Below are 16,787 nucleotides of genomic sequence, written 5' to 3'. Positions count from 1 at the left end.
TAAAATCGATATGGAAAATTTATATTTATATTTTTGTACATAAATATCACACAAGTATTATGTCCATTCGCAAAGTCTGTCGCAAGGACTTTACATGACCTTGAGATGAGGTTGTTCAGTCATGCTCATTTGATAAAATGAATTCGTTAATGTAATATCAGAGATGTAACTAAGAGTTGTATAAGTGTTATTCTTTGAAAATTACTTTGTTAACCTCGGAGAAAAGTGCTGGTGCAATCTGTATGGGCATGTAATTACAGCACGTTCAGTTGGTGTACTTTTACAAGATGTGATACCCTTAGTTACTGCACTTTTCAAAGATTATACCCCTGCAGAAAGTGATTTAATTTTTAAGTACTATTTTATAAGTTTTTGTGTTTTTAGGTGTAAAATCAGAATGGAAAATTTGTATTTATATATTTGCGCATAAATACGATACAACAGCAGTACAGTTACTGTATTACAGTATATGTCTCTCTCTGTCTCTGTCTCTCGTAGTTAGGGCTCAAAAATATTTTTACAACCTATTATTTCTCTGTACGTCATCACCTGTACAGTATATAATTTTAAATTGATTGAATTTTACCTGTAATGTACTGCCTTCTATGAACATTATGTACATGTTTTTGTTATTTTATTGAATTGTACCTTTGTCATGACTGTGACGCATGAATTTTACCTAGTGACGCAAAGAAAACAGCTTTTACTCTAAGTGAAAAAGAAAATGGCATCCCATGAATTGTTTAATCTTATGCACGGAGACAGTGCGGACTGTGTGGGGAGGGAATGAAATTGTTATTTTCCGATATCAAAACAACTTAGCATGCATGTGTACTCAAATGTTTACTTCTGGTCACATAACATCTGCCATCAATGGGTGAGTCAGGCGGGTGGTGGGGTGGGGGGTCTCTTGACCATGTGTCTGGCTTTCTACCTGATCTACCCTTTTGTAATGAATGAACGAGGGAAATTTCCCTAAAGCTTTATTCCTTTTATTAACTCTTCGACTGAGTTGTTCCCTAGCTTCCTATTGGTAAAACATGCAGCTAACATGCGATAGCACAAAAATCTCATAGAATTGTTAACATGCTCTCTCTTCTCGTGAGCTGATTTGGCATGCACATGGTCTATCAGTTACCTAACACGGATTGCAGTCACTTTTTGCACCTAACATAAACCTAAACAAAATATTTCGACATGTACTTGCGCTGTGGAACTGGCTCTTCTCATGTGCTTAAAATGGAGGGGGTATGATATCAAGATCGTCTCTAATTATGCAGACTAGCTAGCAATTGCTATTTGCTGATAACTGCAAGGCAATCGGATCCTTGGCAAGGTAGACAGTTGCTATGAATGTCCGGGGGATACTTACTTGACTCTGGGCGGCAACGGATAACGCAGGGAGTTCCTTTATTTATTACACATCTGACTCAATATTAGATACAAATCGTAGACAAAACAAAGGAAATCTGTGGCGTAGGGCCTTCTTCATGTGAGGGAATTACGCAAACTCAAGGGTTCTCTTAACTAATTATATATACATAACACAGATCAAAAGAATGACGAATTGCTGGGCAGGTAATAACAATGGCCTGCTAAAATAATGAATCCTACACAATGCCTTCATAATAGGGAACATTGCAGTGGGATGGGGGAACTGCACATGGATCGGCCAAGGGGTTCCACGGTTGAGGCTTATCTGCAAATATATGCAAGACGGTTACTTGCAGTAATAATAAGACTCTCAAAGGGAAACTGAGGAATGCACAGATGGTGCCAGATAACTCAGTTCAACACTAATGTATAATTACGTTAACACTGAATGCTCCAACACAAATTACTGCAGGTGATTGCACAATGGAAAAATAAAGGAAATATGAGATAGAGAAATAACAGGGGTCATGAGTGGCTAAAAAGGGTCTTACTCTGGCACATTACCTTAGTCAAGATGACGATGTCCTCGTTCAATAGGGTGCTGGCGATGGAGGAGGGAATCATAATTTCACTACAAAATACACTGGTTGATTCGAGCCCCGGGTTGAAACACGTGGTTCAGAAGGACAGACAAGGCAAGGACGTCTGTCCTCGGTCGTGTTCTAAGCATTCTTCCTCTTGATTTCTCTTGCAGTCTGTATTTATAACCTTCGGGGATTACACCGTGGCGTCCCACGTAGATGGCGCAAAGGTCAACTTTCGTCAAGTTTTCTATATGAGGTGTTTTAAAGCATCTATTATGGCTAAAGACTCTAGGTCTGTTACTGAGTAGTTTACTTCTGTGGGCTTTAGCTTTCTACTGTAATAGGCTATAGCATTATATTTTTTATCATGTCTTTCCATTAAGCATGCTTCTATACCAGTGCGACTTGTATCTGTAGCTAAAAAGAATTCTTTATTGAAAGACACGACAGAGGGAAGATATTCAGTATACAGCACAAGCTCTCAACAGATCAATACTCACTTAGAATCCAACCAAGAAACCTACTTGAAATTAGACAGGGAGTTAAGACTTAAACCTGGAGAGAGCACATGGATAGAATGTACAGTTAATCCAATTTTTGAAGGGAAGGAAATTCTCACGCTTACTGAAGAAGCGCATGTAAAGGGGGTACATTACTCTTCTAGTCTACATGAAGTCAGGCAAGGTAAAATAGCTTTGCAGGTTATGAATAACAGAGGAGGAAAGGTTAGGCTAACACAGGGCACAGAATTAGGTTTAGCAGAGGTATACACCATTCCCATTCAAGTTGTAGAGAAGGAAACAGTAGCACCAATCAATAAAGAAAATGAAAATTCAGCCCAGGACATAAAACTGAGAAGAGCTAAGATAGTGTCTCACTTGAAAGACATTAAAGAAGATTGTGCTAGAGAGAAACTCATAGATTTGGTAAGTGAATACTAAGACATAGTTGCTATGGAGGGCGATACACTAGGTAACACAGGTGAAATAACGCATAGAATAGACATTCCACCAAACACAAAGCCAGCCTACATACCAGCCTATAGAGTAGACCATTCCCAGAAAAAGATCATTGAAAGAGAAGTACAAAAAATGGATAGGCAAGGAATAATAGAACCATCAAAATCTCCATGGTCTTTCCCACTTTTGCTAGTTCCAAAAAGGGATAAAACCTACAGAGTAGTGGTAGGTGTCAGAAGGTTAAACAAGATAACCGAAAATGATCCTTATCCAATGCCGTCTATGAGAGATCTTATCACAACGATCGGATCCAAGAAATACTTTACCACGATAGATTTGTTACAAGGATTTTTACAAATTCCTTTGGACGAGGAAAGTAAACCATTAACTGCCTTTAGTACAGGCAACAGTAGATATCAATATGTGAGAATGCCTTTTGGTCTGAAGTCAAGCCCAGTAACCTTTGTGAGATTAATGGATAAGATTTTAGGTGATTTATTAGGCAAGGACGTACATTGCTATATAGACGATTTGATAATAGCGACAGATACAATTGAAGAACACATGAAACTGGTAGAGAAGTACTAAAAGAGACTGAGGAAGGCAAATCTTAAATTGAAGTTAAAGAAATTTTAATTTCCTCAGAGGAAAATAGACTACCTGGGACACACACTAGTGAAAAGGGTGTGGAAGTAAATGACTTAAAGATTAAGTCACTCAAGGAGTATCCTACACCTCAATGTAAGAAAGATGTGAAGTCATTTTTGGGATTAGCAGGTTTTTACCACAAGTACATAATGAATTTTGCAACAATATCCGCTCCGCTGATGGAGTTACTAAAGGAACACGTGTCATTCGTATGAAAAACAAGGCAACATGAAGCATTTGATGAACTAAAGGAAAGGTTAACTCACTCTCCCGTACTTAGTTTCCCAGATTTCAGTAAAGAATTCTTTTTAGCTACAGATGCAAGTCGCACTGGTATAGAAGCATGCTTAATGGAAAGACATGATAACAAATATAATGCTCTAGCATATTACAGTAGAAAGCTAAAGCCCACAGAAGTAAACTACTCAGTAACAGACCTAGAGTCTTTAGCCATAATAGATGCTTTAAAACATTTCAGGTATATCATATTAGGGTACAAGATAATAGTATTCACTGATCATTCCGCCGCAGTAGAAATGCTTAAGAATCCAAATTTTTCCGGACGTAGAGCTCGTTGGTTTATGACAGCCCAAGACTATGACATAGAGTTGAAATATGTTCCAGGGAAGGCCAATAAAGTGGCAGACACCTTATCAAGGCATAGTACGCAAGGTGATAGTATGAACATGATAGGTCACGAAGCAGAGCAGGTCGAATTCATAACCAATGTATTTACCATGCATTACACAGAAGAACTTTCCAGACAAAATTTCATAAGTGAACAAAAAAGTGATGAAGATTTAAATAGTCCAGGAACATTAGCCAAATTTATAAGGCAAGATGGAAAAAAAATGTAGAAAGCTGAATTTTTCAGTAATGATACTCCAAGACATGCTGGATTCAAATCTGCAAAGACCCCAAAAATCCTCCTTGTGCTAATTGTGTTAGAGCCCAAAATCCAAGATGGCCGCCATTTCCACTAATATTAGCGTATCTCTCATACGAAGCTCACTTATGTGCAATTAATACCTGATTTATGTGTTTCTTGAATGAGAACTGAATAAGATATTTTAGGTATACGAGTATAATCTTGGCCTTTTACTTAAAAAAAAAATGTCAGGAATATATAAAGAGAGAGGTTTTAGATCACAAATCTTGTTTTCAAATATTTCAATTACCAGGACTACATACATTGGAAATTTAACAAACCTTTTACAACTGCATACATTTATGACATAGTAATCATTATTTAAGGTTACTAGCCTTCAGGGGATGTACCAATATAAAAAGACGGTCTTAACTCAAGTCTCAAAAGTCGCAAAGATCACAGGTTAAATTGGAGGTACCTGTCAAAAATTAGGCTGATTCCAAAACATGAATCTCCTGCTATAGTGACTTAGTGAGATTTAAGATAAGATCATTTTTACCACCACATACATGCATTTGAATCGCATTAAACATATAACAAAAATTTAAATTCTAAAAAGAAAAAAATTCGAAACTTCACTTTTCTAGGCAAATACGTTAATAATGAAATTCATTATTATTGTCATCACTGTCATCCAGAAGATAAGCATTATTGCACGTTATACCAGTGCATGAGGAGCACATTTCGAGCAGTTCAAACCAGTTTTGCGACATTTTGCATTTCTTGCCACAGCCTGTCTTACATCCGCAAGATACCATGCGTAAAATGGCCAGGAGCCACAGGTCTATCAGTGCAAATCGGAATGAGCTTGTTCTCGTATTTCTATCCCCAATCAGTAGGTTGTAGATTATTAACATTGCCTAACCACTCCTGCACTGCAAAGTAAGCACGGCATGCATGAAACCTTGCAGCTACTGAAGTTGGAGGAAGGCTCTCGAGTTCGAAGGTACAAGCAGATTTTTTCATTTTCTGCATATATAGGACAAATCAAGTCTTATTCCAGGTCTGGTGATGTGTCATCACCTTATACAGTTTGAGCAAGAAGCTTTCCCTGCGCTTGCGATCTGCGTCATGTGTAGCATCAACATTCTTGAATGAATCAAGTGCCTGCCAGTCATACTGTTCCAGTACCTTTAAGGCCTTCTTTTTTCCTACTTTAAACAGAGCTGACACTGTGTCGCACCTGTAATTGTCGTGCGGTCAGCAAATGCTTCCTGGTATTTGGATGCAGAGCCCATGATGTCACATATGCTATAAACGGCATCCCGTGCATACTGCATGTAAAGATTTCGTTTAGCACGGTCAGTAGCATCACTAACAGGTCTGTGTCCTTTCCAACTAAGATTACTGGACGATCTGTGCTGACTGCATGCTCAACTAACAATGTCACTGATAAGGAAATCAGCATCTGCCTGACTTTGAAGGCATGTTACACCTAAAGTGGTCAATTCATCCATCAGAGCGACAATGAATCTGGCTTTGTTTGTCGATTGGCTGAGAATGAATGTTGGCTGTGAATTACAGCCATGCCAAGTTCAAACAGGATATCTGGGAACTTTGGATCTGCAGACATGCTTCTTTTCTTCTTCCTTGCTTAAGTTTTCTTGATATTGGATGGTTTCTGTATTTTATCCTTACACTGTGAATGTGTTGGAATGGGCATTTTTGTTTAAGTATTCTTTTGTCAATTCCATCTTGTAGTTCAGAGCTTATTGACAAAATGCTATCAAGTCTCTCTCTGTCAGGATACGATCTGTAACAAATGGTTCTATGCAAAAAATGCAAACTTCCTGATCAGCCATTATGCTTCACTCAATCTGAAAATAAAATATAGTATATTAGATCTAAGAAAACATTACTGACAATTTCAATTTGGACAGGTAGTATTTAATTTATGGAAGTATGTGTCAATCGTTTTGTCAACTAAGAGTGGAACGTCGCTGCACCCTGCAACAAACAAAAAGTAATAGAATATGATTCTTGCCTTTTCCTTAGACCTAAAACATAAATTAAGTTGGAAACACGAACAAAGTTAAACTTGTTATTCATTTTCACTCTAGAAAAGATGAAATTATTGTCTCATTGTAATGAAATACAAAAAAATTCACTATTATAACTGACAGGTGGCGGCCATCTTGGATTTTTGGTCCTCATGCATTTAGCACAAGGGGGATTTTGGGGTCTTTACATATTTGAATTCAGTAGGTTTTGAGTATTCCTGAAAAAATCAGCTTTCTACATTTTTTTCCATCATTTCACCTATTATAATTGACAGGTGGCAGCCATCTTGGATTTTTGGTCCTCATGCATTTAGCACAAGGGGGATTTTTGGGGTCTTTACATATTTGAATTCAGTAGGTTTTGGAGTATTATTCCTGAAAAAATCAGCTTTCTACATTTGTTTTCCATCATTTCACCTAATGTTCCTGGGCTATAAAGGAGATCTTCGATTTTGTAGAAAATAAAAGAGAATTTAGTCAAAAGGAATGAGCAGAACTAAGTAACAGAATTGGATGCCCCATAGACGCAGTAAACGTCATAGACGACATACTAGTTTGGATGTGTTATGAGTGTGACCCGTTTGATCAATTACTAGGAGTACTCCATAAAAGAATAGTACCAAAGAGGCTAAGAAATAAAGTTGTTGAGTTAATGCATGACGATGACATGAGAGCTCGCCCAGGAAGGGATGAGACAGTTAGACTAGTTAAAAGATCTTTTCATTGGAAAGGAATTTACAAGGATGTTTAATTACGTGAAGAGCTGCAACACTTGCAGCAGTTACAAGGAAGAGCAGATAGGGAAGTACCTCTAGGAAATATCCATCCATGTGACTCCATTGAAAAGTAGCCATAGATCTAATCACTAATCTTCACCCAGTAAGGGAATAGAAATATATTAGTGTGTATTGACGCACTCACTAGATATACAGAGTTAATACCATTAACTAGTAAAGGAGCTAAAGAGTGTGCAATCACTCTCTTTGATAAGATATTTTGTAGGTATTCTGCCCCACAGCTCATTATATCTGATAATGGCACTAAGTTCAATAACTCATTAGTTCAAGAAATTTGTGATGCATTCAAGGTAGAAAAGGTAACGATACAACCGTATCATCCAGCTAGTAATGGCTTAGCAGAAAGAAATAACAGAAAGGTTCTAGATGCATTAAGGCATACAGTAGGACAGGATCCTGATTGGGACGTCAGTTTACCTTTAGTCCAATTATCACTAAACGCTAAGCATCATACAAGTACTCAAGCAACACCCATAAAGGCTTTAATGGGATACAAACCAAGATTACCATATGCGCGGCTAAATCAGCCAATACAGCCCAGTTACTCTGAAGACATTATGAAAATAAGAATTGGGAATTTCAAGGTAATTCATAAGCAATTACACAATAATTTAGAGGAAGCTCAGAAGAATATGATAGACAAGCATCAAGAAGGATTAAAGCCAGTAGATTACAAGATAGGTGATGAAGTTTACCTCAAGAAGGAAGTAAGAAGTGGAATTAATTACAAGTTAGCCACTAAATTCACTGGGCCATACAAGGTCATAGATGTGCAAGAGACTAAGGTGAAAGTGAAAAAGGTGAATGAAGTAATACCTTCCACATATGCTGAATCATTAGAAGAAGAAGGATTTTGGATAAATAAAGATAAAGTCAAGAGAACATGAGAAGTTAAGGAGGCAGAATTGACTGAAGAATTAGAAGATATTTCAGAAGAAAAAACTAGATATAACCTAAGAAATAGAAGAGTCACATTTTTTTTCAGTAATAATGATAAGAACAAACCCATCAATTCATCTGGTTATTCCCTGTATTTGATTTCTTTATTGCTGAGTTTGCCTTCGTTGGTTGACTTAGTAATGAAACCTGTATTTTATAATGTTGCAATACTTACTGTAATTAGTTGGTCTTGTAACAAAAGAATTTGGGGTTAAGGCACCGTAACTTCGAATTTACTTTTTCTTTAACTGAGGGGAATTACTTAGGAAGCAAGAAAGTAAAGTCAAATTTCTGAAATGTAACGTATTAAAGTCAGAAGGGTTAACAGTCATCTTTAGGGATTTGCAACCCATTATCACTAATAGAAGAATGAGGTAGAAGTTTAAGTCAGGTTTTTAAATGATTTCGACGAGAATCTTGTTTTCAAATCACGAATATTTGTATCAGTGTACTAATCATAGAAGCAAAAGGTAAAGAAATGAGAGATACAGTTTGTAAGATTTGTGAGTACTTTAAGGATACCTTATCAAGGAGAAGTCTTGGTATAACCCATAACGTGTCAACATTGAGAGGAGTGCATGAATTATACTAACACTAGAAGTAGAAATAGTAATTACTCATTTTCCCGTACAACTAACACGTTTACGGTGTTCGTTTCTTAGAGATACTTTAAATAATGAAAGCTTACTGATTTGTTTTGCCAGTCAAAAATATTCATAAGTACTACTTTGCTTTCCCAACCCAAGTTGCCAGTCATACTTTTGAGTTAGTCATTAAAAATGTAGAAGTTTCCTATGCAAAGAGAAGTCTATACTTGCATTAATAAAGTCAAGCAACACGTACACAAGTAAGTTACACATGTTAGTTACACAATGTTTGAATACACCAAGATGCAAGTAAGGACATTATCATTCATTTGTTGCAGCGAGCCCAACAAGAAATTCATGAAGAACGGCCAAGAAATGAAGATTGCCGCCTTATGATTGTACAGATTGATTACTTTTAAGAATTTAAAATCCACCTGTTAGGCAGCTAGGTATGAGGGCTGAATAAATCCAAATGTAACTTGGATAGATAATTGCTAATGTTTCTTTGCTCTTTTATATATTATTTACGATTGTTTTAATACTTAAAGCCAGATTCATAGAAGGAATTTGTCATGCGAAATGTGCACATTGTTAGGAGCCCTCATAGTCCATACTATTTTGTTTATTTAGAAAACTGTCAGGAGACAGTTAGGTAGCATGGCCGAGACTATATCGAGAGAATAGAGAAAAACGTATTTTTCCGAAGTGGAAATATCCTATTTCCATTTGGGTCTGTACGAAAGGACCGTAAACTCATAAATCTCCTAGCATGTCACAACAAGTCGCCAACCATATTTTCAAGAACTCAGCAGCACTAATGAGGCGCTAAGAGAAATTGCTTCTGGCCGTACCTTCGAAATCCACGGGGTCTTTGAAGGAAAATTATGGTTAGTAGGTGTGAAAACACCACCCCTTGACTTCAAAGAGAACCTAAGGAAATAAGTCACGCCCACATGTCAAGCCTAGATGTTTTGGCCAATCAAATGCCATCAGTGCCAGAGACCTAGAGACATCCTACAAGGAGCAAATACCCAACAATCAACAGGAATTCCTTAAAACACACCTCCAAAAGTTGGAATGAAGCAAGTGGAGGAGGTGCCTCAGGAAAGCAGTACCTGCCCAGAATATGATGTCATAGTTGACACAAAGGAAATGGGAGATATAAGGACAGGCAGACAGCAAAAAGAGGATAGTTAAAAGGGGGAAAAGAGCAGAGTCTAAGCAGAGTGGGAAGATAGAGAGGGAGAACTATTCCGAAGTGAGGGGAAGCAGAAAAGAAACCGAAGGACAGAAAGAGAAGAAGTGTGTTAGTGAAGGTTAGCCTCTCAAAAACAATAGTCCCCTTAATCTAATTCATTTAGTCTCTCGAAACCATTATTTTAAAGTCTCGAACCATTAAGAAACAGTTAAGAAACTATAAGTGGAACTGTAAGACAAGAAGTGCAAATAAAGAAGAAATGGGAACAATTAATAATTTTCCCTTTAACCTTAGTAATTTATAATTTAATAACTGTCTTTAAAGATCTACTTGTTCCTGCTACAAATAACTTCCACACCACCACCCCAGTTGTGCTACCTTAGAGTTGGGCCCTTTTGAAGGAAAGAAACGGGGTCCGACAACATATATATATATATATATATATATATATATATATATATATATATATATATATATATATATATACATATACACACACACACACACACACACTGTAAACACATTATTTGAAGAAAATATGACTATTTGTGGTATGTTTCATAGAGAAATATTTACAAAGTACTGTATTTTTATACCATTTCTTGACAAAATGCACTTTTTGTGATAAAACTATTAAAATATTAAGGTATAAGCATTTTTAGAGGGTTTCTTGATGTTTTGAACTATGAAAATAGGCAGTTATAATTATATTTATCTGCACTCAACAGTATATTTACAATCTACAGTATACATTTGTCACATAGACCAGACCTATATATTTCATATAGAGAATTAAGTGTAAATAAGTTTGATTGGTTGGATGTTTTCAGGGCAATAGCTGAAAGTGATAAAACAGTCGTAAAAGATGATGAAAATTATAATGAATGAGCATAGATCCTAGGGCTACTCCCCTGTCTTTGTATGTGCAAGAGTATTCATATAATTTACATTTAACATCGGTGTGAAGTATACTGTAGATGGATCATTATCAAGGGAAAGACATACTAGAGTAAAACAAAGTACAGTATCTCTAAAATATATACCGAACATAAATGGCTCTATAATGAGTAAAGCCTTGATTCATAAAGTAGACCTATACTGATACAAATATCCAATTCATATGATAGGTCTATAGTGATATAAAGATAAAATCTTTATTATAATACTGATACAAATATCCAATTCATATGATAGGTCTATAGTGATATAAAGATCAAATCCTTATTATAGTCCTGTAATGACACTGTCATTTTTATAATAGGCCTGTAAAGAGAATTATTAAGGTTTAATCTTTATAATAGACCTATAATGATATAAATGCCCAATTCTTATGGTAGACATTATGACAATAAAGTCTCCATCCTTATGAATGGAACATCATAAAATGAAGTGTTGTGATTGTTATAACAGACTTAGGATAAAAAAAAAAAGCTAAAATTCATCTTGAGTGACACCTTTTTATTTGGACTGTTAGTCACACCCTTTTTAAATTCTACATATTAGTTTTTTTATTCAGCTTTTCCCACATAACACTTTCTTCATGTAATGTGACTAAAGCTTGCCATGTTTCCCTGGAATGCTGACAGTGAAGCCCATCTTGATAAAGTTGACAGCCTACTGATTTATCTTAAATAGTTTGTTTTCCTGCCCACATGATGAGTGATGTCGTGATGAACAATGTCACTCAAATATGAAGGAAATATTCATTTTTTTTTTAGATTGGAATGAATATCTCTAGATATCAACATTAAATTCTTTGAGTCTTAAACATAAATATTTGATGTAACACTTACTGAGATTTTGAAGATTAACGTGCACTGTACTTCAATTCTCTAATTTCACAGAACAATTGTTTTGAGTTTCAAAATTTTTTATTAAATTATTGTTAATTCACATGGTCTTTCTGCCAATTTTATTTATTATTCTTTGTACATGCATATTAATCTTATTCTGATTATAAACTTTGGTTTCTGTGTGATTTAAAAAAAAATATCTTTTGGTGAATGAAATTCACTGAAAAGTGTGCCAGAACTTTCCAGAACGACTATACAAGAAGTGTGTATGTGTACATATACCTCTTGTACATTTGTTGTCCATCACTGAATTTACATTCACTTTTGTTTACTTTTTTGTGCTTTTTATAATTAAAAAAAAACTTGAAAGCAGTTTATGATGTATGTGTTAGTGATGATTGTGTGCACAGTAAAAGTAAGTTTGGAACTACTTATTTTCCAAAATTAGAATTATTCTTTTATCATGAACTTTAGTTAAAAATTTTATTATTTATTATTATTAGTTTTAATAACGATATCTAAAAAGACTCCTGTTTTATAATCACCATTATGAGTATTAGAAATTTTGAATACTCTGAGAGGTCACAGGGCTAATTCAACAGCATTTTGGCCTTAGTGAGGCAACCAGTGCTCCTAGGCACCTGGAGTCCACTTTTGAGTGCACCATATGTTCCACTGTGGAGGTTTCATTATTGTTCTAGATTCTCAGATTTATTCTTGTTTCCCATTACTCTTGGGAGTAAGATGCTTATGCTCTTACTGTCCTTTTTCACTCAATTTCAGTCCTTGTATCTGTTGTTGGGCTAAGGAGATGTGGCATCATTGATTGTTTATGGCTTTTAGGATTCCTTGGGAAGGGGAAACTTTCTCTTTTCTTCCCTCCTTTGGGGATTGGGAATGTTCTGAGTCATCCTGCATGGCAGAGATTTTATGATGAGGAGCCCTTGTGTGTGTATGCGAGCCCAATTCCACTGTAGGCTTTTTCTCTTCCATACATTCCTGCTTGAGCATTATTATTATTATTACTCAGAAGATGAAACTTGTTCATATGGAACAAGGCCACAGGGGTCATTAACTTGAAATTCAAGCTTCCAACGAATATAGTGCCTTAGTTTTCCACTCTGGTGTTCTTCCCAGAGAATTGGTCTTAGACCAATTGGATTTTGTTCTTGCCACTACTCCTCTGGTGCCCTTTGGGTTTACAGTCCTACCACTTTCTTTCTTAGGTGCTGGTCATATGGAAGGCAAACTTGGCACCTCCTTTTATGACCCTGTGACATTCAAGTAATTTTTCAGGCCTCTTAGCACGGAAAGTGACCTGTAGCCTGCTTGTTTTTGGTTCAGAAGGTTCAGTGTTGCACTTTTCCCTATTCCAGGACTTCAGTTATGTTTTAAAGTTAAGAACTTGTAATGGATTCCTCCCTCATTTCTACAAGTGAACACCTAGAGGCCCCTGGTTTTTTTCTTCCTTTGACCATGTGGTGGTGCTCAAACTGGTGATATAGTTTTTCTACTCATATCACACATGGTTCATAGTTGGGATTAGGTTGGCAAAGAAATGCTTTCCTCTCCTTTGTACCTTTCTTACGTTTTATCAACCCAGTCCATGTTTGTTTAGGTCTGGTGGATGCAGGTGAGTTACACAACCAAGCACTTGTCTTTCTGCCCATTTTTATAACAATAGGGCTAGGTGTAGAGGTCTATCATTCATCATGATTTGACATGGTGAATCAGACTCTGGCACAGGGCCCTATTAGACCCTTGCATCTGATGCCAGTCTGTATAGGAGGTTACAGGACTTAGCCTTTCCCTGCTTATACTCTTGATCGGGAAGCAGGCGTCGACTTTTTGGGATGTTCCAATTCTTTGAAACAGTATCATATAAGACAGAACCTCTACCTGAGAAGTTAACCTCCACATTAAAGTTCAAGGTGTTATCCTTGTATGAACAAATTGAAAATTCAGGATAATTTGAATATTCCTTAGGTATAGAAACCTGAAGTTTTTATCATGATCTTACCTTGAACTGTCACTGCACTTGTTCCTGTTGCTGAAAGTATAAGTGATGGGTTACAAACAGGTAATTCACCTACCTACTACCTTTGATCACTTTGTTACCAAGCCACAGTGACTGAACCAGCTTCTGAAAGTTTATCCATTTAAAACACTTCAGGTTTGTTTTATCCAGAATTTGCAGTATTTTTAATTGTGAAATGCACATTTTGCAGGAAGTTTTTCATGATCTCTAAAATATCTAATGACAGTTGTGGCCTAGGAGACAGTAGCCACTGCTCATGAGGGTTACTCACCAGCTAAGAAAAATCAAGATTTTATTCTTCAACTGGTGGCTATTCTTAGTTTTAACCTTGCATCACTTAGGGCAGTATAGCATGAACAGAATCAGAGGTTTGTATCTAAGGAATATGAAAATTATTTTAAATCTTTGTATTTTTGTAAAAATGTATAAAATAAATCCATTTTTTCTAGTGATGGCATGTGTAGAATATTCTCTTCTGTGAAGGACCGACAAGGAGATGAAGGAGATCAAAAGGAATATGAAGAAAGTGTTGCCAAGTCTACGATGGCAGTTGGGGAAGTGGGGGGCATAAAAAAATCGGAACTTCCTGGTAAAGAAGCTTTACTTGCTCCTGGGAAACGTGATGGGCATACCATGATGGTCCGTGAAGGTGACAAAGTAAACTGCTACTCATGGTCTGTGGCAAACCAACAGTGGATGCCAGTTGGAGAAGTGGTGGGTGGTACAGGAGGATCTCAGGAAACATCAGGGAAGGTCTTATATGAAGGTAAAGAGTATGATTATGTATTTGATGTAGAAATTGATGAAGGAACCCGACTTAAACTTCCTTTTAATGTAAGGGAAGACCCCTACTATGCTGCTCAGCGTTTTATTCACAGACATGAATTGCCTCAAGAATTCTTAGACCAGGTAGCAACATTCATCATCAACAATACAAAAGGAATAACTTTAGGAGTAGAAGGACAGAATCATTATAGTGATCCTTTTACTGGTGGGTCGCGGTATACTCCAGGGGGGTCTGATTCTTTAACAGGTGGTAGATTGCATTCAGCAAGTTTTGGAGGCACAGATCCATTTACTGGATCAAGTAGTTACTCTACAGGTAGTACAGCAGCAGCATCCTTGAATGTCGACTCTCATTTTTTCCCTCAGTTATTACCCCTGAAATTTGAGTCATGTAATACAGCTGGAATTTTAACAAAATTAATTGCTTCAAATGCTATGGTGCCTCCTGAAGGCCAGCTGACAGATACAGTTCTTGAAAATTTAGTTAGTACTGTGTCTGGTGATGGAAATATTGACCCTCACAAAATAGCCCCTCTTGAAACTGCTCTCCAGTGGCCAGCTGAGTATGTATGGCCAGCTCTAGATGTTTTACGACTAGCCTTACAGTCCGAAACTTTGCAGAATTCTTGGTTGACTAAAGATAAAGGTGCTGCCTTGGCAAATCTTCTGGTAAGTTTTGTACGTCCTCCATCTCATGTAAATACCCAGCTATTAGCTCTCAGATGTTTTGCTAATATGGCATGTCATGAACCAGGATGGGGTATTCTATCTATGGCCAGAGAACAGATAGTTTCAGCAACAGTTGAAGTCTCACCATATCCTAATAAAAATATGGAAATAGCTGCTGCCACTGTTCTTCTTAATTACAGTGTAATTCTAAAAAGATCAGGGAATCTAGAAAGCCAGTGCCAGGTTCTTAGTGGTGCTGCTACAATAGCAATGTGTGCAAAAGATCCTGAAGCCCAGTTTCGTTCTCTTGTTGCACTTGGAACACTGCTTTCACATAATCCAGAGTGTCAGTCTCTAGCAGAAAACCTTGATATCAAACCGGTTGTTAATACACTTGCGTCTATTACATCGCCATCTAAAGTTGGTGAGTGTGCTGGACATTTACTGAAGTTACTTTAGCATATGTATGTCAAATAGTTTGTTGTTAGGAAATCATATTCTTAGCAATGTATATCAATATTTGGCACTGACATAGAACAGTAAATACAGTTTTAACAGATTTTCTTTTTCCTTTCATATAAAACATAATACAGTTGTGCATTTTCCTGCAAAATATTTATAATGTATATCATTTACTGTGATAAACTATTGTATATGAAGTTTCTTATTGAAAGTTTTGTAAAGTACATCAGTTTTTGGCTAATTAATTGAAGTAAACTGGTTAAAAATGTATGAAGTGTATTTTATACAGTGCATGGTTATGCAGTATTTTGCATTGAATGCATAAAATGGTTCTTCAGTGTTCTGTATGGCATTAATGTATCATATACTTTCTTTGAAATGCTGAACAAAATATTTGATTGAATGATAGTTGAAGATGAGTAACATTAAGCAGGGGGAAGAATTTAGAAGAATAATAGTTGATGATAAGTAATATCAAGCATGTGAAGAATAAAACAACACGAAGTAGTCATTTATTAAGAAACAATAGAGTGAACATCAACAAGAGAAAAGAGCAAGGTTGATAAATTTTTAGTAATAATTGCGGACCTGGACCTAGGACCAGGTAGTGGCTTACGGCCTTGACAAGGTCACCTTTACTATTCAGCACATTATTGTGCCTGCTTTTATTGCTTTTTTTTTATAGCATAAAAGCAAAGTAAGCAGTTATTACATGGTTTTCCCAGATAAAACTCTATGGTGATATCTGTAGATAAAATTATATAATAAAATTACAAACACCATTTGTATAGTAAAGAAGTTATTATTTTCCTCAGGAAACACTTTATACACTATATTTAGGTATCTTACTATGCCAAAAATTCCAGATCACAAACCCATCATGCAGTCATAGTAAAGATTTTAAAGGCAAAATTGACACTTTTATTACACTATTCCTGCATGACATTTCTAGTCAAAATGTATGGGAAATCTTATTTTTTATCAAAATGATATATACTAATAGATTAAAAGACAGGAGAGAAAGT

The 16,787-nt window shown here is 36.2% G+C and overlaps 1 protein-coding gene across 3 annotated transcripts in view; it reads left to right on the top strand.

Moving 5' to 3' along the window:
* Plap (phospholipase A2 activator protein) overlaps nucleotides 1-16,544 on the top strand; it is a 108,356-nt gene extending 91,812 nt beyond the window's left edge. For all 3 annotated transcript variants that reach the window (XM_067108011.1, XM_067108012.1, XM_067108013.1), the window contains exon 7: nucleotides 14,295-16,544. In XM_067108011.1, coding sequence (XP_066964112.1) covers nucleotides 14,295-15,759 — 1,465 coding nt within the window. In that variant the 3' untranslated portion in view covers nucleotides 15,760-16,544. The remainder of the gene's footprint in view (nucleotides 1-14,294) is intronic.
* Nucleotides 16,545-16,787: the final 243 nt, after the last annotated feature.

The sequence above is a fragment of the Macrobrachium rosenbergii genome, chromosome 8, assembly GCF_040412425.1.
Source record: "Macrobrachium rosenbergii isolate ZJJX-2024 chromosome 8, ASM4041242v1, whole genome shotgun sequence".
Classification (NCBI taxonomy): domain Eukaryota; kingdom Metazoa; phylum Arthropoda; class Malacostraca; order Decapoda; family Palaemonidae; genus Macrobrachium; species Macrobrachium rosenbergii.
Note: the sequence above shows the minus strand (reverse complement) of the source record. Positions and strands in the feature narration are given on the sequence as shown.